The sequence below is a fragment of the Dasypus novemcinctus genome, chromosome 24 (genome assembly GCF_030445035.2).
Source record: "Dasypus novemcinctus isolate mDasNov1 chromosome 24, mDasNov1.1.hap2, whole genome shotgun sequence".
NCBI classification, from domain to species: Eukaryota; Metazoa; Chordata; class Mammalia; order Cingulata; family Dasypodidae; genus Dasypus; species Dasypus novemcinctus.
In genome coordinates this window covers 33,082,813-33,105,143 of record NC_080696.1, presented here as the reverse complement: position 1 = coordinate 33,105,143, position 22,331 = coordinate 33,082,813, and the positions used below count along the sequence as shown (strand labels likewise).

Sequence of the window (22,331 nt, the reverse complement as noted above, 5' to 3'; positions counted from 1 at the left end):
TGCCCAGAACCTCCTCCATCCGCACCTCACTTAATCTCACAGCGCTGCATCCGAAAAATTGTCAAATTGTGGTAAGTGAAATAGTACTGAATTTCCTACCTCAGTCCTTTATTAAGTCATCTGGTCAGTTGTCCATTCTGCAACGCAGCCAGTCAGCCATCTCTTCTCTCCCCGCGCCACTCACTAATTTTTAAACACCAGCTCCACGCCAGGACTCACCTGAATGTCTGCAGTACCCTCTACTAGTGCTCACCCGTGCCCTATTCATTCCAACCCATTCTCTGCACTGTGCCCCTAGAGGTCTTTAAAACACACGTCTGATCATGCCTCTCCCCTGCATACAGCCGTCCATGGCTCCCCATCACTGTGAAGATATGGACTGGATGGAATTCCTCACCTTGACCAGAAAGCCCTGCCTGGTCTGCTGCCAGAGGACCTTGCCGTCCTCACCCCTGCTACTGTTTGCCTCATGTGCTCCCCATTCCAGTCCCTGACCCCCTTTCATTTACTGGTTTGACCCTTTCCCCCACTCCACATACCCCTCCCACACCCACACATACACATACCTCAAGGTCTGTTACCCTTGAGGCTTCCTTTGGTTCTTTTCACCTCCTCTGCTCAGATTTCTGCTTGCACTTTAACTCAGGAAAGCCTTCTGTGACACTCACTCCTCTAAGCAGCGTCCTTTGTTTTAAGCTCTTCTCTCATAAGCTCTAAGGAAACAAAGACTGGGTTGGTTTTTGTTGTTGTTAATTTTTGTTTTAGGAAGTACCAGAGATTGAACCCAGGACTTCATTCATGGGAAGCAGGTGCTGAACCACTGAGCTACATCTGCTCCCCAATGAGAGTTTTTAGAAGGTACTGGGGATCAAACCTAGGACGTATATGGGAAGGAGGCGCTCAACGACTTGAGCTACCTCTGCTCCCAAGGGTTAGTTTTTATTCGTGTCCCCAGAGCTTAGCAGAGTGCTTGGCACTTGATAGTCAATAATGTTTGTGTTAGTCAGGGTTCCCTAGGGAAACAGAACTGACAGGAGATAGCTGTAAATGGTATGAGATTTTATAAAATTGTCTCACGCAACTGTGAGGATGCACAAGTCCAAATTCTGTAGAGCAGGCTGCAAACCAGTGGCTCTGCTAAAGGTCCTTGATGAGTTCCCCAGGAAAGGATGGTTAAAATTCATGAAAAGCCCTTGTATTACAATTAGCCCAGTGCTTGCTTGACCAAACAAATGGGCACCATTACCTGGCCAAGTTGACACATTAGACTAACCATGAAAATGTTTATTGAATGAATGAATGAACAAGACACATTAATTAAGTGGTTATCCAAATGTATAGTTGGAAAATATGAAACAGAAACCCAGGAATCAATGACATTTTCTAGGAGGGGAATCTGTCCTAATTTGGTAGAAAGCATGAATTGACTAATACCATTTAATGAATGGAAACACTAAACACTAACAAGTTAGGTTTCTTAAGTAGACTGGGATGGAGATTAGCGTGCAGGAAGCTTATTAGGGAGTGCTCTTGGGAGCATTGCTTGTGGAAGGGAAGGGACGGGAAGGGATGGAAGCAAGATTGAGTAGAACCTGAGCTGCAATGCAATCTCAATGAAGTCTGCAACCAACCCCAAGGGGAATTTTGAAGCTGAGCTGGCCCTCTGTGTCCCTCATGGATTCATCACTGGATGTGGGCTGCTTCTGGTAAGTGGTGTAAACTTAGGTGACACAGCTCCCTTGAGAATAGGCCGTTACCAAAGAGAGCTAATAGCTAAAATCTGTCTACTAGCAGCACTCTCAGCAGCTGGGGCAATAAATCCTTCAATCCTAAAAGAGAATCTGGACAGAGCTTCACTACTTTGCCCCTTTCTGTACTCAAAAAGTTTCTTCTAAAAATGACAACAGGTCAGATAATATTTTGGACAAGTTTTCCAACTCTTCAAAGAATATAGGTTGATGCAAAAAGATAGAAGAGGAGAGAAAAAGAACAAAAGCTATCCAACTCATTTATTTGCAATTTAGTATAACCTTGGTACCCATACCTAACAAGAATGGTATGTGTGGTAGGCTGAATAATAACCCTTCTAATATGTCCATGTCCCAATCTCCAGAATTTGCATGAATCTGTTATCTTTCATGGTAAAAAGGGACTTTGTTGATGTGATTAAATTAAGGATCTTGAGATAGGAGAGCTTAGCCTGGATGATCCAGCTGGGTTTGCTAAAATCACAAGAGTTCTTATAAGAGAGAGTAGCAGGCAGTCAGAGAGAAGATGCTACCAGCTGACTTTGGAGATGGAGGAAGGGGCCACAAGTAGCCTCGAAGCTGGAAGAAGCAAGGATTCTCCCCTGGAGACCACAGGAGGAATCAGCCCTGCCAACTAAGCTGTATGGGGGCGCTGAAAAGTGGCCCCCAGGCTTGTCCAAATCCTCATCCTGGAACCTGTGAATATTACCTTTAATGGTTTGATATTATTTATGAATCCCAAAAAGAAGGATTATGTTTGTAAGGGAATCTGGGTGTGATTCCCTTTGATTGTATTAGATTCAGCTAAGATGTCTTTGATGAAATTAAGATTAGGGCTTTGATTCAACCACGTCAGTAGGGTGTATCTCAGGGTTGAGTCCCTGCCTCCCTGGTGGGCTATATAAACGGACACTTACTCAAGAAGACACACAGGAAGAGAAAGCACTCCATAGACATGGCAGAGGAGAGAACTTTGGTCCTGTGGCCCCAGAAAGAGAGATGAGCCATTCACCTGATAGTTTGCAGCCTACAGCTGAGAAGGCTCGAAAGAAACAAGCCCTATGCCAGCCTGTAGCTGAGAGAGAGGGAGGCTAAACCCTCTCAGAGACTGGCAACCATTTTGCTTCAACATGTGGCAACTGACTTCGGTGAGAAACCGATCTTGAATCAAACTCTTTAGGGCCTTATAACTATAAGCTCTTACCCCAAATAAATACCCTTTATAAAAGCCAACAGATTTCTGGTACTTTGCATCAGCACCCTTTGGCTGGCTAACATAATGACAAAGTGGAATTTGCAGATATGATTATATTAAGGATTTTGAGATGGGGAGATTATCCTGGATTATCTGGGTGGGTCTTGAATGCAATCAAAAGTGTCCTTGTAAGAGGGAGGCAGAGGCTAAGCAAAGACTGAAGCAAGATGCTATACAGCTGACCTTGAAGAACAAGGAAGGGGCCAGCAGCCAAGAAATGCAAGGAATGCAGCTCTAGAAGCTGCACAAGGCAAGGACATGATTCTCCACTAAAGCCTCCAGAGGAAGAAGGGCCCACCAACACATTAATTTCAATCCACTGAAACTTTGAATTCTGACCTGGAGAAATGTAAGAGAATAAAGGTGTGTTTTTTAAACCACCAAGTTTGTGGTAATTTGTTACAGCAGCAAGAGGAAACTAATATGATATGAGAAAGGAAAAATTTAGATAAAAATTACTTTAAAATCCTAGATAAATACTGATAGCACCAGTGTGTGTATTGCACACCATAACCAAACAGGGTTTGTGTCAGGATGCAAGGATGGTTCCAAATTAGAAAATAACTGAATGGTGAAATACTAATTCCTTTCATCCTAAGATAAAAAACAAGACAAGGATATCCACTCTTGCCACTTCTATTCAACAATTGTACATGAGGTTCTAGACATGGCAATTAAGCAGGAAAAAAATGAAAGGCATCCATATTGCATGCAAATATTTGGATTCAAATATTTCCATTTTTTCAGATGACATACCTTTGTACATGGAATGCACAAAAAAACACTATAGAACTAATAAATAGGTTCAGCAAGTTTGCATGATTCAAGACCAATATACAAAAATCAATCGTATTTGTACATACAATGAATAATCCTCAAATGAAATTAAGAAAACAATTCCATTTACAATAGCATTAAAAAAGTACCTACTTAGGAATAAATTTAACAAAATAAGTGCAAGACTTTACTCTAAAAACTACAAAACGTTGAAATAAAGAAGAATTAAATAAATGAAAAGACATCCTATGTAATGGATCGGTAGGCTTAATATTGTTAAAATTACAGTACTTCTCAAATTAGTCTCAGATTCAATGCAACTCCTATCAAAGTAATAGCTATCTTTTTTGCAAAAAATGAAAAACTGTGACTAAAATTTACATGGAAATGCAAGGACCCTGGATAGCCAAAACAATCTTAAGAACAAATTAGAACACTCGTACTTCCCAATTTCCAAATTTACTAAAAATGACTGTAGGGGAGCGGATGTGGCTAAGCAGTTGAGCACCTCCTTCCCACATGGGAGGTTCCAGGTTTGGTCCTCAGTACCTCCTGGAAACAAAAAACAAGCAAACAAATGAAAAAACAAATCAGGAGCTGATGCGACTCAGTGGTTGAGCACTGGCTTCCCACATACAAGGTCCTGGGTTCAATCCCTAACCCTGGTACCTTAAAACAAACAAACAAAAAACTACTGTAATCAGTACAGTGTGTTATTGGCAAAAGGGTAAACATAGATCAATGGAACAGAATTTAAGAGTCTAGAAATAATCTCTTACATTTATGATCATTTGATTTTTGACAAGGATGCCAAGACAATTCAGTGAGATAAAAATAGTCTTTAAAACAAATGGTACTGGGGGAGCAGATGTGGCTCAAGCAGTTGGGCGCCCACCTCCCGTATGGGAGGTCCCGGGTTCGGTTCCTGGTGCCTCCTAAAGAAGATGAGCAAGAGAGGCTGGTATGGTGAGCTGACTCAATGAGGAGATACAATGAAGAGACCCAACAAGCAGGGAGTGGATGTGGCTCAAGTGATTGGGCGTCTCCTTCCCACATGGGAGATCCCAGGTTCAGGTCCCGGTGCCTCCTAAAAGAAGATGAGCAGACACGAGAGCACACAATGTACACATACAGAGAGCAGATACAGAGTGCAAACAATGAAGGGGGAGGGTAAAATAAATAAATCTTTTTAAAAAGTAAAAATAAAACAAATGGTAGTGGGACAACTGGATATGGCACATGCAAAAGAGTGAAACTGGACATTTTCCTCACACAATATAGAAAAAATAACTAAAGGATCACAGGAAACAAAATGCTGATGAATGAATAAATAAAATGTTGTATATTAATACAATAGAATATTATTCAAAAATAAAAAGGAATGAAGTACTGATTTATGCCACAGCATGGATAAACCTTGAAAACATTATGACAAATGAAAGAAGCCAACCATAAAAGGCCACGTTTGGTATGTTTCTATTTATATAAAATGTCCAGAATAGGCAAATCTGTAGAAGCAGGAAGTAGATCACTGGTTCCCTAAGGCTGGGGGAGGGGGAGTTGGAGCGGGGTGGGGGTGGGGGGGCAGGGGCCTAGGGAATAACAGCTAATGGGTCTGAGGTTTCTTTTTGGGTGAAGAAAATGTAAAATTAGTGGTAATGGTTGTATAACTCCGAATATACTAAAACCTACTGAATTGTACATTTTAAACGGGTGAATTTTGTGATATGTGAATTATATTTCATTAAAACTTTTTTTTTAGGTACCAGGGGCTGGGGATTGAACCCAGACATCATAGGTGGGAAGCCGGTACTCAACCACTGAGCCACATCAGCTTCCCTGAGTTGGTTTTCTCCTTTGTTTTGCTTGTGTTTGTTTTTGTTTTTTTCAGGAGGCACTGGGACCCGAACCTGGGACCTCCTGTGTGGGAGGCAGGCACTCAGCTGCTTGCGCCACAACCACTCCCCCAAAACTTTTTTTTTTTTAATCTTGCACAGACTCCCAGTATGTAGTATAGGTAAAAAGAGAGCTCCTCTGGTGCAGAGTGCCTCCTATCCTCTCTAACTCTCCTCCTAGGCCTGGGCACTACACTTGCAAAGGACTCAACTGGAAAACTCACCCATCATAGAGTACAACCTGCTTTAAATACTAAAGGCACAGGGAAGCGGACTTGGCCCAGTGGTTAGGGCATCCGTTCCCCACATGGGAGGTCCGCGGTTCAAATCCCAGGCCTCCCTGACCCCTGCAGAGCTGGCTCATGCACAGTGCTGCTGCATGCTAGGAGTGCCGCACCACGCAGGGTGTCCCCGGCGTAGGGGAGCCCCACACGCAGGGAGTGCGCCCCGTAAGGAGAGCTGCCCAGCACAAAGGAAAGTGCAGCCTGCCCAGGAATGGCACCGCACACATGGAGAGCTGACACAACAAGATGACGCAACAAAAAGAAACCGATTCCCGTGCTGCTGACAACAGCAGAAGCGGACAAAGAAGACGACGCAGCAAATAGACACAGAACAGACAACCGGGGTGAGGGGGGAAGGGGAGATAAATAAATAAATAAAGAAATCGGGAAAAAAGTATGTATGTAGGTATAATATGGTAAGAAACAAAACAAAACAAAAAAACGACAGCGAGATGTTACTGAAAGAGCTAAAGTGTAAAAGATGAACACCACCAAATATTGGCAAGGATATGGCACAGCTAGAATGATCATACACACTGGTAGGAATGTCAAATGGTACAACCACTTTGGAAAACATTTAATAATTAAATAGAAGTTAAATATAAAGTTATACAAATAATATATAAAGGTAAAGGTAAGTATATACTTATCATATGACTCTGCAAGTCTGAGAGACATAAAAATCCCTATCTAGTGGACTGGTTAGGAAGGTCATGAGGGAACTTTCTGGGGTAATAGAAATTTCTGTTTCTTGATGGAGATGTGAGTTACATGCATATATGCATTTGCCAAAACAGACCAAACTGAAACCTTAAGATCTACGCATTTCATTATTACGTAAATTATTACACCTCAATTTTTTTAAAATAAAAAGAGGGAAAAAACCCACAGCAAACATTCTGCTTACTGCTGATATTTTAGAAGCATTGTCAATAAAGTTAGGAAAAAGGCATGAATGCCTGTTATCTTTACTACTATTGAAAATTGTACTGGAAGTACTGGTCAATGCATAAGATAAGAAATGAAAACAAACCATTTGTATAAGTTTTAAAAGGAGGAGATAAAGTTAGTTGCAAATGGCGTTAGTGATGTACTTTTCAGAGTTCCTAGTTACAAACAACAGAAACCATGTCTGGTTAACTAAGATAGAAATGGAATTCATTGGGGGGATATCGGATGAGTCACCAAGTTGATAGGAAGCCTGGAGAATCAAGTTAAAGATGGAGCAGGAATGGAGGGAGTCTAGCTGATCAAAACTACAGTCCAATCATGACTCACAGAAAGTCTGTTTGAGATGCTCTTGCTAACCATCCTGGACATTGGACACCACTACTGGCATAATTGCTGCGAATGACACCAGACAATGGATGCCCTTGCTTGCACTAGCACCTCTGCTTAATAGATACCAACCACTACTAGTGCTGGTGCAAACAAAATGAATTCTTAACTGATCCCTGCTCCACTATACCTCAAAGTACTTTTGGGTGAGAGCATATAGTTGACTGAACTGAGGTCCATAAATTGTGCTTTACCTGCCAGAATCAGAGTACCTGGCTCCTCGAGCCTTGCACAGAAGCAATGCGGGAGATGCTGCCAGTTTCCCACACAATATCCGTTCTTTCCTCCTTCTGAGCACATGTCTGCCAGAATTGTATGCATTAAAAAATCCACGAGAAATGCATCTCTGACAGACCTGGAGCAGTTAATGTCTGCTGCTAAAGTTACCACTACCGATGCAAGAAAAAGAAGGTCCTCTCATTTTCTGTCTAATTGTGGCAGCCAACATTGAATGAGGGAATACAGGATATTCTAAAAACATGAGAAAGAGGAAATAATCTATGCAACTCATAAATAAACTTTTAAACTGAATAAATTTTTAAAATCCAAGAGAATCTACAGAAAGACTATTAGAACAAATCAGAGTTTTAAAAAACCCACAAAATATCAAGAAGATTACTATTTACCAAGCATAGTTGTTTAGGAACTATAAAGAAAAATTTATAGCAACAAAATTCGTATTTCTATGAATAGAGCTAATAAAATATATTCAAGACATTTTGTTAAATAACAAATACTTATTAAGCATCTGTTCTCTATTTGTCATGCCATGTCTTATTCTTGACTCTGGAGACACAGCAGTGAACAAACCAACAAAGGATCTGCCCTTATGGAGTTTATATTCTCATGGAGAAAATTACAAAACATTACTGAAGAGCATAGAAGAAGGCTTGTATAAATGGAGGGATATAGTATGTTCGTAGATGGGAAGACATATATAAAAATGTATATTTTACCCAAAACCAGTCAGGATTTTGGTGGACCTTGTTAAACCAAAAGAACAAAGTGTATGTTGTGTTCTGCCTATTGAGTGCCATTATGATGCAGGGGGAGACAAATATCAAAGGAATAAAATGGGAAGCTGTTTTAGTTTGCCAGAGGGCTGCAAAGTGCCAGAAATGTATTGGCTTTTATAAAGGGGATTTATTTATTTCGAGTGAAAGCTTACATTTATGAAGCCATGAAATGTTCAAATCAGGGCACCATCAAAGGTACTTTCTCACCTTTTGATTCAGGGATCTTGCCTCGTGGTGAAGGTGGCTGCTGACCTCTTGCCTTCCATTCCAGAATCTCCCGAAGTTCAGCTGTGGGCAACCTGGCATAGGACTTGTCTCTTTCCAGGCCTCCTCTCTTGGTCTCTCAGGGCTTCTTTGCTTTTCTGCATCTGTGGGCAAACCTGGAGTCCTTTCTCTCAATTAAAATATCAAACATGGTAGCTTCCTTTTCCTCTGTGTCTGTCCCTTTCCTGTGCCTCAGTCTATATAAAACCCAGCAAGAGGGCAGAGACTCAACCTGAGTCATGCCTCACTGCCATAGTCCAGTCAAAGGGTCTCACATCCACAGGAAGGGATTAATTCAAAGACATAATCTTTTTCTGGGATTCACAAAATTCAAACTGTCACAGAAATCTAGAAAAAGATTCAGAGGTGTGTGTGAACTTACTGTATGATAGAGGTGGTTTCATAAATCAAAGAAAGGATGGAGGACTCAGTTAATGGCGCCAAGAAACTGGCTTTCCATAGGAGTGAAAAATAGATGCCCAATTCATGTGGATTAAAGACTAAATATGAAAATGAAGATTTCAGACTATTAGAAAAATAAAAATACAGTATTTTTATGATATCAGGATGGGTAAGGATTTCTTAGCTGAGCAATAATAAAGCACAATTCATAAAGAAAAAATAGTATGTATGACTACCTCAAAATTTAAACTCCCATATAACAAAAGGCATTATAAATTTTATTAAAAGACAAGTTACAGACTGGGAGGAATTATCTGTAACATATATAGCAAAGGACAAATGTCCAAAGAACTCCCACAAACCATTAAGATAAAGATGACTTCCCCTCAAAGAAAAAGGAAAAGAAAAAATAGGCAAAGTATATGAATAGGGAATTTTCAGCAGAATAAACACAAATGGCCAGTCAGCAAATTGAGAAATGTAAATTAAAACAACTACAATATGCTCTTTAAATACATCGGCTAGACAAAAATAAAAACATATCAGTCCCAAGTGCTAATGAGGGTGTGGGGAAACAGGGACCTTTATATGCTGTCAATACACATACTTTGGAAGGCAATTTGGCAATATCTAGTAAAGTTAGATATGCACACACCTTACAATCCAGTCATTTCACTACTAGATAAATACCCTATAATCCCACCAAAATACAGCTGCGCAGGTTGTACTCTGCACAACCTCAAGGAGTGCCTTTCATTTTGCAGCTAATAATGTACAAGGTGACAACCCTCCCTAAAGAAATACTTGCACCTATGCAAATGTTATATCTATAAGGATGTTTTTTGCAATATTCTTCATAGTAGTGAAAAATATTATAAACAATCTAAATGTCCATTAGGAGGGAGATAAATAAAATGGGATAATGGGATATACATTGCTGTACAGCAATAAAAATGATTCAGATCTATATCAACATGGAAAAAATCCCCAAAATTAATGTTGAGTGAATAAAAGCTATAGAATGATAAATGGGTTTTTAAGGTTATAGTTTTTGTTCATTATAATCACACACACAAAAGTATATTCCATATCACTTGTAGGTATGTAGGTATAAGAGTTTAAAAACACAGCCTGGGAAGGTGTACACCACCTTCCTAATAGTGGCTGTCTCTGGTGAGAGAATGAGGAAGTCAGGAGAGGAAAGGGAATGTGGACTGCTTCACATTTATTTGAAATGTTTTGCTTTATGTAAACAACAAAGCTGAAGCAAATATTCTTATCTGGATTTAAGATTCTTTTCCCAAATGAAAAACACACAAACCATGGTGATAAAAGAAGATCAGTAGTACCGCAATAAGGAAATTTGGCATGCTTGGGAATGCATAACAGTGAGGTCTAACTAAGTCTAATTGGGGTTGGCAGAGATTTCCAGGAGGAAATGGGAGTTAGCCTGGAAAAGGAGATGGTGAAGAGCATTCCAGCCAAAGGGAACAGCATGTGCAAAGTTGGAAATCAGAGAGAGTGAAGCATGTTTGAGGAAAGGAATGCACATCAGTGATCAGAAAAGAGTATATAGGAGGGAAGAGATCAGGCTGCCAAGCCTTTTTTTTATTATTTAAAAAGTTTATTGGGAAGTGGATTTGGCTCAACTGATAGGGCGTCCACCTACCATATGGGAGGTCCAGGGTTCAAACCCAGGGCCTCCTGACCCATGTGGTAAGCTGGCCCACACGCAGAGCTGATGCATGCAAGGAGTGCCATGTGAAAAACAGTACAGCCTGTCTATTTCTGAACTCCCAATTCGATTCCATTGATCAATATGTTTATCTTTATGACAATACCATGCTATTTTGACCACTGTAGCTTTATAATACACTCCAAGGTCAAGAAGCATGAGTCCTCTGACTTCGCTGTTATTTTTAGGACATTTTTGGTTATTCGGGACCCCTTACCTTTCCAAATAAATTTGGTAATTGACTTTTCTATTCTGTAAAGTAGGTTGTTGAAATTTTTATTGGTATTGTGTTGAATCTATAAATCAGTAGAATTGACATCTTCACGAAGTTTAGCCTTCCAATTCATGAACATGGAATGTCCTTCCATTTGTTTAGGTCTTCTTTGATTTCTTTTAGCAGTGTTTTGTAGTTTTCTACAATTGTGTTTTGTAGTTTTGGGCATTTGTGAATAATGCCACTGTGAACATTGGTGTGCAAATGTCTGTTCACATCACAGTTTTCAGTTCTTCTAGATCTATTCCTTGTAGAGGAACTGCTGGATCACATGGCAGTTCTATATTTAGCTTCCTGAGTACTGCCAAATTGTTTTCCACAGAGGCTGCACAGTTTTACATTCCCACCAACATGAAGGAGTGTTCCTATTTCTCCACATCCTCTCCTACACTTACTGTTTTCTGTTTTTTTAATAATGACTGTTCTACATGGTGTGAGATATCTCATTGTTGTTTTGATTTGCATTTCCCTAATAGCTAGTGATATTGAATGATATTTTTTCTCCATGAGTTTAATCTTTATATTTAGTTAATATTAGTGAGACCGTGCAATATTTTTCCTTTTGTGTCTGGTTCATTTCACTCAGCGTAATGTCTTCAAGGTTCATCCATGTTATCGTATGTGTCCTAATTTCATTTTTTTCTTACAGCAGCATAGTATTCCATCATATATATAATATATATACACCATATTTTGTTTATCCATTCATCATTTGATGGACACTTGGATTGTTTCCATCCTTTGACGATTGTGAATAATGCCACTATGCTTTACATTCTTGGTTAAATTAATTCCTGGACATTTGAATCTTTTTATTGCTACTGTAATTGGAATTTTTTTAATTGATTTCCTCCTCAGCTTGCTAAGTACTAGTGTGTAGAAATGCTACTGATTTTTATGTGTTGATCCTGTATCCTGTCACTTTGCTGAACTCATTTATTAGCTCTAATAACTGTTGTAGATATTTTAGAATTTTCTAAATATAAGATCATGTCATCTGTGAATAGTGAGAGTTTTACTTCCTCTTTTCCAATTTTAATGTCTTTTATTTATTTATTTTTTTGCCTACTTGCTCTAGCTAGAACTTCTAGCACAATGTTGAATAACAGTAATGATAGTGGGCAACTTTGTCTTGTCCCTGATCTTAGAGGAAAAGCTTTCAACCTCTCCCCATTGAATATGATGTTGGCTGTAGGATTTTCCTATATGCCCTTTATTATGTTAAGGAACTTTCCTTCTATAGCTATCTTTTGAAGTGTTTTTATCAAAAGGATGCTGGATTTTGTTGAACGTTTTTTCTGTATCAATCGAGGTGATCATGTGTTTGTTTTTCTTCAGTTTGTTAAGGTGGTGTATTATGTTCATTGATTTTCTTATGTTGAACCACCCTTGCATATAAGGAATAAAACCTGGGAAACGGACTTGGCCCAGTGGTTAGGGCGTCCGTCTACCACATGGGAGGTCCGCGGTTCAAGCCCCAGGCCTCCTTGACCCGTGTGGAGCTGGCCCATGCGCAGTGCTGATGCGCGCAAGGAGTGCCCTGCCATGCAGGGGTGTCCCCCGCGTAGGGGAACCCCACGCGCAAGGCGCGCCTGTGAGGAGAGCCGCCCAGCGCGAAAGAAAATGCAGCCTGCCCAGGAATGGCACCGCCCACACTTCCCGTGCTGCTGACGACAGCAGAAGCGGACAAAGAAACAAGACGCAGCAAATAGACACAGAGAAGAGACAACCAGGGGAGGGGGGGGGGAATAAATAAATAAATCTTAAAAAAAAAAAAACCCACTTGATCATGGTGTATAATTCTTTTAATATGCTATTGGATTTGATTTGCAAGTATTTTGTTGAGAATTTTTGCACCTATGTTCATTAGAGAGATTGGTCTGTAATTTTCTTTTCTTGTAGTGTCTTTATCTGGCTTTGGTATTAAGGTGATGTTAGCATCATAAAATGTATTGGGTAATTTTCCCTCCTTTTCAATTTTTTGGAAGAGTTTAAACAGGATCGGTGTTAATTATTTTCAAAATGCTTGATAGAATTCACCTGTGAAGCCATCTGGGCCTGGACTTTTCTTTCTTGGGAGATTTTTGATGATGGATTCATTCTCTTTACTTGTGATTTGTTTGTTAAGTTCCCATATTTCTTGTAGAGCCAGTGTAGGTAGTTTGTGCATTTCTAGGAATTTTTCCATTTCATCTAGATTGTCTAATTTGTTGGCATACAGTTTCTCATAATACCCTCTTATGGTCTTTTTTATTTCTGTGGGGTCAGTTGTAATATCCCTGTTCCCCCTTTTGTTCCTAATTTTATTTATTTGCCTCTTTCTTTTTTTACTCTGTTAGTCTAGCTAAGGTTTTGTTGATTTTATTGATCTTCTCAAAGAAACAGCTTTTGGTTTTATTTTCTCTGTTATTTGTTCTCAATTTCATTTATTTCTGTTCTAATCTTTGTTATTTCTTTCTTTCTGTTTGCTTTGGGATTGGTTTGCTGTTCTTTTTCTAGTTTCTTCAGGTGTTCAGTTAGGTCTTTGATTTTAGTTTTTTCTTCTTTTTTAAAAAAAACTCTTTTTATTTATTGCCTCCTCCCCATTATTTATGGTCACTGTCTGCTCTGTGTCCATTTGTGTGCTCTCTATGTCTGCTTGTCTTCTCTCTTTTTTTTTAAAGATTTATTTTATTTATTTCTCTCCCCTCCCCTCCTGCTGTCTGCTCTCTGTGTCCATTCACTGTGTATTCTTCTGTGTCTGCTTGCATTCTTGTTATGCAACACCGGGAAACTGTCGCTTTTTTGGTTGCGTCATCTTGCTAATGTCAGCTCTCCATGTGTGCAGCGCCACTCCTGGGTGGGGCTGTGCATTTTTCCCCTGGCTGCCTCTCCCTGTGGGGTGCACTCCTTGTGCGTGGGGCACCACTACGCAGGGGACACCCTTGCATGGCAGGGTACTCCTTGTGCGCAGCAGCACTGCGCATGGACCAGCTCACCACACGGGTTAGGAGGTCCTGGGTATCAAACCCTGGACCCTCCATATGGTAGGTGGATGCTCTATCAGTTGAGCCACAACTGCTTCCCTCACCTTCTCTTTAGGAGGCACCAGGAACCAAACCCGGGACCCCCCTATGTGGGAGAGAGGTGCCCAATGCTTGAGCCACCTCAGCTCCCTTTTTCTTCTTTTTTAATATAGGGTTTTGGGGCTATACATTTCCCTCTCAGCACTGCTTTTGCTGTACCCCGTAAGTTTTGTTAAGTTGTGTTCTCATTTTCATTTGTCTCAAGATATCTACTAATTTCTCTTGCAACTTCTTCTTTGACCCACTGATAGTTTAGGAGTGTGTTGTTTAGCCTCCATACATTTGTGAATTTTCCTCTTTCCCACCTATTATTGATTTCCAGCTTCAATATGATCAGAAAAGGTGCTTTGTATAATTTCAATCTTCTTAAATTTATTGAGAACTGTTTTGTGGCCCAACATGTGGTCTATCCTGGAGAAAGATCCCTGAGCACTTGAGAAGAATGTATAACCTACTGATTTGGAGGGCAGTGTTCTATCTATGTCTCTCAGGTACAGATCTTTTATCATATTGTTCAAGTTCTCTGTTTACTTCTAGATCTTCTGTCTAGTTGTTCTATTGATGTAGGGATATGTGGAAGTCTCCAACTATTATTGTGGAGACATCTGTTTCTCCTCTCAGTTTTGCCAGAGTTTGCCTCATATATTTTGGGGCACCCTTGTTAGGTATATAGATATTTATGATTGTTAGTACTTTCTGGTGGATTGTCCTTTTAAAAATGATTATTAATATATAACTACCTTCAGCATCTTTTATCACTTTTTTGTATTTAAAGTCATTGTCTGATACCAGTATAACTACTCCTGCTCTCTTTTGGTTACTGTTAGCCTGAAATACCTTTTTCCACCTTTACTTTGTGAAATATATTTGCATCCTTGGGCCTAAGGTGAGTCTCCTGCAGACAGCATATGGATGGCTTGTTTTCTTATCCATTTTGTCAGCCTATGTCTTTAGATTAGAGAATTTAATCCATTACCATGCAATGTTATTACTATAAAGGCATTACTTCAACCATTTTATCCTTTGGCTTTGGCATAAAAGCCAAAGGATAAAATGACAAATTTGTCATATATTATTTTTGTCCATCTTTTACCCTTTTAGTCACCATTTCTGATAGTCTTCACTTCTATACTCTCCTCTAAGCTTCTCTCTTGTATTTTTTTTTTTTCTGGCTGCGGAACTCCTTTAAGTGTTTCCTACAGAGCTAGATTTTTGTTATGAACTCTCTGAGTTTCTGTTTATCTGTGAATATTTTAAACTCACCGTCATATTTGAGGACAGGTTTGCAGAATAAAGAATTCTTGGCTGGCAGTTTTTCTCTTTCAGTACCCTAATTATATCATACCACTGTCTTCTCACCTCCATGGTTTCTGAAGAGAAATCCGCATTAAGTCTTACTGGACATCCCTTGTATGTGATATTTCACTTTTCCCTTGCTACTTTCAGAATTTTCTCTTTATCTTTGGCATTTGGCATTCTGACTGGTATGTGTCTTGGGGTAGGTCTATTTGGATTTATTCTGATTGGAGCCCACTGTGCTTCCTAAACGTGTATATTCATGTCTTTCATGAGAGTTGGGAAATTTTGGGCCATTATTTCCCCAAATACTCGTTCTGCCCCTTTTCTGTTCTCTTCTCCTTCCGAAACTCCCATAACTCGTGCTATCATTCAACTCCCTGAGCCCCTGTTCAATTTTTTTCCATTCTTCTTTCTTTGTTCTTCTCTCTTTTCATTTCCAGCTGTTCTGTCCTCTATGTCACCAATTCTTCCTTGTAATTTCAAATCTGCTGTTGTATGCCTCTATTGTATTTTTTCCTGTTGTTATCTTTAATCTCACTTATTATGTCTTTCATTCCCTATAAGCTCTGTTATTTTTCTATACAAGGTTTCATATTTTTCTTTGTGCTCTTACAGTGACTTCTTTTTTAAAAAAGATTTATTTATGTATTTATTTTCCCTCTTCCCCTCTCCTCCCCCTCCCCCACCTTGCTGTTTTTGCTGTGTCCATTTGCTGTGTGATATTCTGTATATATCTTCCCCCCCCCTCCGTCTTCTCTTCTAGTCTTTCTCCTCTAGGATTCACCAGGATTCAATCCTGGGGACCTCTGATGTGGAGAGAGGTTCCCTATGAGTTGCACCACCTCATTCCTGGTTTCTGCTGTGCTTCAACTTGACTCTTCCCTTCATCTCTCTTTTTTTGCATCATCATCTTGCCCGTGACTCACCTGCTCATGTACTCAGCTCGCCACGCAGGTACTCGCATGGGCACTCAGCTCACTGTGCAGACATTTGGTTTACTGCACAGGCACTGGGCTCACCACGCGGGCACTGGCTCACCACGCAGGCATGCTTTCTCTTCTTTTTCACCAGGAGGCCCCAGGAATCAAACCCGGTCTTCCTATATGGTAGGTGGAAGCCCTATCACTTGAGCCACATCTGCTTCCCTACAATGACTTCTTAATCTCTTTTATTTCTTTAGCCATGTTGTCTTTCAACTCCATGATTTGATTTAGGAGATTTGTATGAACATCATTGATTAGTTGTTTCAAGTCTTGTGTCTCATCTGGAGCTTTGATTTGTTCCTTGCCTGAGTCATATATTCCTTTTTCTTAAGATGGCTTGTAATTTTTTGCTGATGTCTAAGCATCTGTTTACAACCCTGAGTTTACTGATGTTCAGTTTGTCTCTCTTGCCTAGGAATTGACTGTCAAATTAGCTGTGTGCTAAAACAGTTCTTCGATTCCTGGTTCAACCATTGTTCTTCGATTGCTCCTGTTTAACTGCTCAAACCAGGGCTAAGGACCCAGTAATGGGAAGTTTCCTTGCCCCTGGAGAGGGGGGCAGTAAAGGCACCAGTTGCCTCTTTTATTTATTTCTTACTGTATTTTTCCTTCTTTGCATGCATTTTCCTGTTCTGCCAACAGATGACACTCTTTGACAGACGTCTCAGCCCCAGGTGCTGGGTGGGGTGGGGTGGGGATGAATCCCCAGTAATCTGGTTCACCCTGCCCTGGTGGACTTTGCAGAAGCAATGTCCTCAGAGCCGCCAAGCCTAGCAAATAAACTCTCAGAAGCTGCTCTTCTCCGTGGCCATTTGTACCCTTCCTCCTCTTCATCCTCAGCAAACACCCCAGGGCAGCAGGGAGGGTGTTTGAAAAGGCAAATTATCTTTAGTTCCCTGGAGACTTTCAGGGCAAACAATGTAGCAGCCCCATCCGGCCTGGAAGTACAAGCTTGCTCCAATGCAGCAGACCAAATTCGCTGGCCAAACGTGAATTTGCTGTAGGCTGTGTCCCTCCCTCCCCCTTTAGCCACCAGCTAAGAGCCAAAGTACCCAGAGCTGTTTACTCCAAAGGTGGGGGGGTGGGTGCCAGCAGCTGCTACTGCAGCTTTGCTCACAGAATTTTTCCAGCAAGCCAAGACTCCTTTCCTTCACTCCTCTCTTCTGGGTGGTGTCTAGCCTTTCCCTGGTGTCCTAAGCCCTAGAACAGTTTTCCAGGTAGTTTCTTCTTGTCCCCTAGCTATTTTTCTGGGAGAGAAGTAAGCCCTCTGCCTCTCTAATCCTCCATCTTCCCAGAAGTCAAACCTGTTTTTGTTTCTTTCCTTTTTTACAAATGTGGAAACAGAACCCCAATGAGGGGAGTAGAACCCAGACCTCCTAACTCCCTGCCAAGTGTTCTGTGATAATAATAATGATATACTTTATTAAGCCCTTAGTGTGTACCAGTCTCTCTGCTTGGCACTTTAAATATGTCCTCTCATTTAATCCCATTGATGACGTACAGGCCCTGCACCCCCCCTCATGTGCTTTGCTAAAAAGGTTGGACTTTTTCCTAAGTGCATCAGTGAGTGTATTAGTTTCCTACTGCTGCTATAACAAATTGCCACAAACTTATAACAACACAAATTTATTATCTTATAGTTCTAAAGTTCAGAAGTTCACAATGGATCTCAGTGGACTAAAATCAAGGTGTTGGCAGGGCTGTGTGCCTTCTGGAGACCCTAAGGGAGAATCTGTTTCCTTGTCTTTTCCAGCTTTTAGAATCTGGCCACATTCCTTGGTTCATGGTCCCCTTAGATTTTCAGAGAGACTCACTGCACCACTTACTTTCTGCTTCCACTGTCACATCTCCTTCTCTGACTCTGACTCTCCCTCCTCCCACTTTGATTTATAAGGATCCCTGTGATTACAATGGGCCCACCCAGGTGATCTAAGATAATCCCCCCCCAACACAAGGTCAGCTGCAACCTTAATTCCCTCTTCCCATGTAATAAAACATATTCACAGTTTCCAGGAATTAGAACATGGATGTATTTGGAGTGCCATTATTTTGTCAACTACAGTGAGTCACTGAAGGGGTTTAAGTAAGGAATGACAAGGACAGACCTGCATTTTTAGCATGTTCCTAGCGTTGGTTTTATACAGCAGTTTATAATTAATTTACAGTAAATCTGGTTTTGTGACACCTAACACTTTCAAAGGCTGAATAGTGCATAGATATTAAACGTGTGTTAAATAACCGTATCTGTTTTTTCCAGGGCTTTGACCCTGACAGAGTTCTTCCATACATGTGATTTGATCATTCCTCCACTAACCAAAGGACAATTATAATTAAATTGCTCCTTTATTGATGGAGAAACAGACCCAGGGACACACAGTTGCCTGTCTAAGATCATGGCCAGGGCCATGACTAGGGACTAGTCTCCAGGCACCTTAATCTAGCATTTTATTTGTGCCATCCATGGGGTGGAACATTCTGGAAATTCAAGTCAGACATCAGCATATTTTAGGGGCAATTTTGCATGTATGCTGTGGTGCCCAATAAACATTTGTTGAACGGATGGATAACTCTGCTTTCATTTCTGTAGCACAGAAAGTGTTTGCAAGGCAGGGAAAACTGGGAGTCTTACTAGAATTCCTTCCTTTTCCCACATCCAGACTATCTGCAGGTCCTGTCAGCTGCACTTCCCAGATAGTGACTTGCCTGCTTTATTCCTCTAATCCATACTCCAGAGAGGGGCCAAACTGATGAAATTACAATGTAAATCAGATGGTCTGGCTTCCCTGGTTAAATTTTTACCATTGGCTTTCAATCATATGGAGAAGAAAAACCTAAATTCCCCGTCATGGTCATACCTGCTCCTCAGTGCTCAGCCCCCAGTCTCCTCTTTAGCCTCATGTCTTACCACCCCTTGGGTCCTTTCACTCCAGTCCCACCAACTCTTCACAGAGGCCAAGCTTTTCCCACCTCAGGACTTTTGCCCATGCCGTTCCTCCTGCCTGGTTCTCTCCACTCTTTAAAGAGCTGGTGTCTTAGTTTCCAGGCTCTAAACAAATAACACAATGAATTGGCCTAACAACAGGAATTTATTGGCTCGCATTTCCGAGCTAGAAGGCTTGCTTCCTCTGGGGCTCCATAGCAGTCTAGCTGGCTGGAAATCCTGAGGTTCCCGGGCTTTCCCATCACATGGTGATATCCTCTCCTTTCTCTTAATAGCTCCTCACTGACTTCCTGCTTCCAGCTGACCCCCCCACCCGCACCTCCCCCCACCCCCACCCCCCACCTTTCTCTTTCAAAGACCTCCAGTGATAGGATTAAGACCCATCCAGATTTGGTCTGTGCCTTACTTTGCTAAAAGACACTGGGAGCAAAATACCAGAAGTGGGGTGGCTTTTATAACGGGCATTTATTAGGTTAAAAGCTTACAGTTCTGATGCTGTGAAAATGTCCAAATCAAGTCATCATCAGAGATGCTGTCTCACCCATAGTTGGTTACTGGCAATCCTGGACTCCTACCACGTGGCAAGACAGTGGCAGTTCTGCTGGTCCAGGTATCCGCCTCCTCTAGGCTTACTTCTGCCCCGTGGGCAATCAGCATACGGCTCATCCCTCCCTTGGCCTGTGGGCCTCGTCTCTCCCAGTCTCTCAGGGTGTCTCTGTCTCTACCGCTTTTACACTGTGTGTCTCTGCTTGTAGTTCTCCCTTTATAAAGGACTCACTATATTAGTCAGGATTCTCTAAGAAAACAGAACCAACAGGAGATATCTGTAAAAAGTATCAGATTTTTAAAATTATCTCACATGACCATGGGGATGCATGAGTCCAAATTCCATAGGGCATGCTGCAAGCCAGGACACCGGAGAAGGTCCTTGAGTTTCCCTCCAGACGCCGGCTGCCTGGAGTAGAGATGGGAATTCTCTCTCTGAATACTGAAATCCATTCTCCTTGAAAGGCCTTCAACTGATTGGATGAGATGTCACTCATTGCTGAAGGCAATCTCCTCAGTTGATTGTAGATGTAATAAGCCATAGGTGCAGTCAACTCTCTGATGATTAAAGTTCACAAAATGTCCTTGCATTAGTTAGCCCAGTGCTTGCTTGACCAAACATCTGGGCACTGTCACCTGGCTGAGTTGACACATGAGGCTAACCATCACACCCACCCTGGGTCACATCCCACTGAAGCAATACAATCAAACCGATCCAACCCAATCAAAGAGTCCCACACCACAGGAAACAGATTAGCTCCAAGAACCTGACCTTTTCTAGGGTCCACAAAAAGCTTCAAACTGTCCTGGTTGGCCACACCTTAACTGAAGATAACATCTTCAGATGTTCCTATTTACAATGGATTCACACCCACAGGAATGGGATTAAGAGTATGAACATGTTTTTCTGGGGTACAAATTCAACCTACCAAGCTGGCTTCTTCTTCTTCTATATCGGGTCTTGGCTCAAATGTCACCTATTCAGAGAGATTTTCCTTGCACCCTCCCAAGACTCCTTTGTTTCCTTTTAAATGCTTTGTCTGTTTGATTATTTTGTCTGCCTCCCTTTCTAGACCTGAGTTGTCCAATACACTGCTACCAGCCACATCTGACTATTAAGCCCTTGAAATGTGGCTAAGTCTGAATTGAGATGTACAGTAAGTGTAAAATACACACCAGATTTTGAAGACTTCATGCAATAAAAAGAATGTAAAAATATTAAAAATTTTAAAATATTGATTACGTGTTGAAATGATAATATTGGGGATATATTGGGTTAAATAAAAATATTATTAACAATTAACATTTCTTTTTTACTTTTTTTTAGGGTGGCTTCTAGAAAATTTTAAATTACAGATGTGGCTAGCCTTGTATTTCTATTAGGCAGTGCTGGTGTAGACTGTAAGCCCGCAAAGTGCAAAGGAGCTATTTCTGCTTTGTCCAGTATTGTATCCTAAGTACCTAGCATATAGTAGGTGCTCAGTAAGCATTTGTTGAGTAATTTGGTTGTTATGACAACCCTGGGCGCAGAGAGAGCTAAGACAGGCAGCCCATATAACTGTGATCTTGAGGAAGGAAGGAAGAAACACAAAAGTTTTATTTTTCTCTGGTCACTGCATTTCCAACAGGCTCAGTCAACTCTCCTTGTCCTGCTCTGTATGATATTCCTCCTACAGACACCTACCGCTATAGATGGAGGGGTGGAGGGTGATAGCTGGAAGGGCAAAGCTGGTCCGGCTGCTTCTGTTTCAGTCCCAAACCAGATATTTGGACCCAATTAACTTACACTTTTCAGCTTTGGTCCTAGCAGCCAGAAAGGGCTCACCTCCACCTCCTGACATAAGGATATGGGAGCTGGGGCCCCAAAGGGACTTGCCGGGGTTACCCCGCAGGTCACAGGTAGAGCAGGGTCTTGAACCTTGGTCTCCAGACTCCCCTTCCAGGAATCCTGCCTCTAACTACTTCCTTTGCTACAGGCGACCCAGAGACTATGACTAGAACCCCACCCCCACCCCCAACACATACACATTTACCCTGACTCCTTGCCGCCCCAACAGCATTTACACCTGGTCCCAGCAGAACTGACCCAGATGGCACCATCCTCACAGGGGCCACAGTGGATGGAGAGAAAGGATGGGCATGGACAGATGGGTAGGTGGGTGGGTGGACTGATGGACATAGTGGTGTGGATGTAACAGAAGGGAGGAATTAACCATTTTACTAACCTCAGACAACCTGAAGAGCAGAGGGTCCTTAGCCATCAGAGTCCAGCAGGAGGTCCTGAGCCATCGGAGTCCAGCTCCCATCATGTTTCTGCTAGGAAAGTCAGACCCAAGAAGCTGGGTGCTTGCCCCAGGGCCGGCGACAGGTCCAGGCAGAGCCGGAACGGGGCTAGGAGTCTCCGGGCTCCTTCCACCACCGTCACCAACCCCCTCGCCGGCGCCTGACGGTGCCAGGATGGGAGGAGCGCCCCCGCCCCCACCTCCGGAGGTGGCGGCCCCACGCGGCC

General features: G+C 41.6%; 1 protein-coding gene and 1 non-coding gene across 3 annotated transcripts in view; one reads left to right on the top strand and one right to left on the bottom strand.

The window, feature by feature from the left end:
• Positions 1-22,324, bottom strand: part of TTLL9 (tubulin tyrosine ligase like 9) — an 86,785-nt gene extending 64,461 nt beyond the window's left edge. Inside the window, exons 1-4 of one of the 2 annotated variants that reach the window (XM_071211630.1) lie at positions 22,048-22,324; positions 20,136-20,380; positions 8,521-8,681; positions 567-713 (exon numbers count right to left, since the gene is read on the bottom strand). Coding sequence is in view for 1 of the 2 variants with exons in the window: in XM_058286864.1 (XP_058142847.1) it covers positions 8,521-8,681; positions 20,136-20,364 (390 nt within the window). In the remaining variant the exon portion in view is untranslated. The remainder of the gene's footprint in view (positions 1-566; positions 714-8,520; positions 8,682-20,135; positions 20,381-22,047) is intronic. The other variant, XM_058286864.1, reaches the window with a different exon arrangement.
• LOC111765490 (small nucleolar RNA SNORA31) lies at positions 7,636-7,764 on the top strand. The gene has a single exon (XR_002797810.1). It is a non-coding gene; the product is annotated as a small nucleolar RNA SNORA31 (small nucleolar RNA).
• Positions 22,325-22,331: the final 7 nt, after the last annotated feature.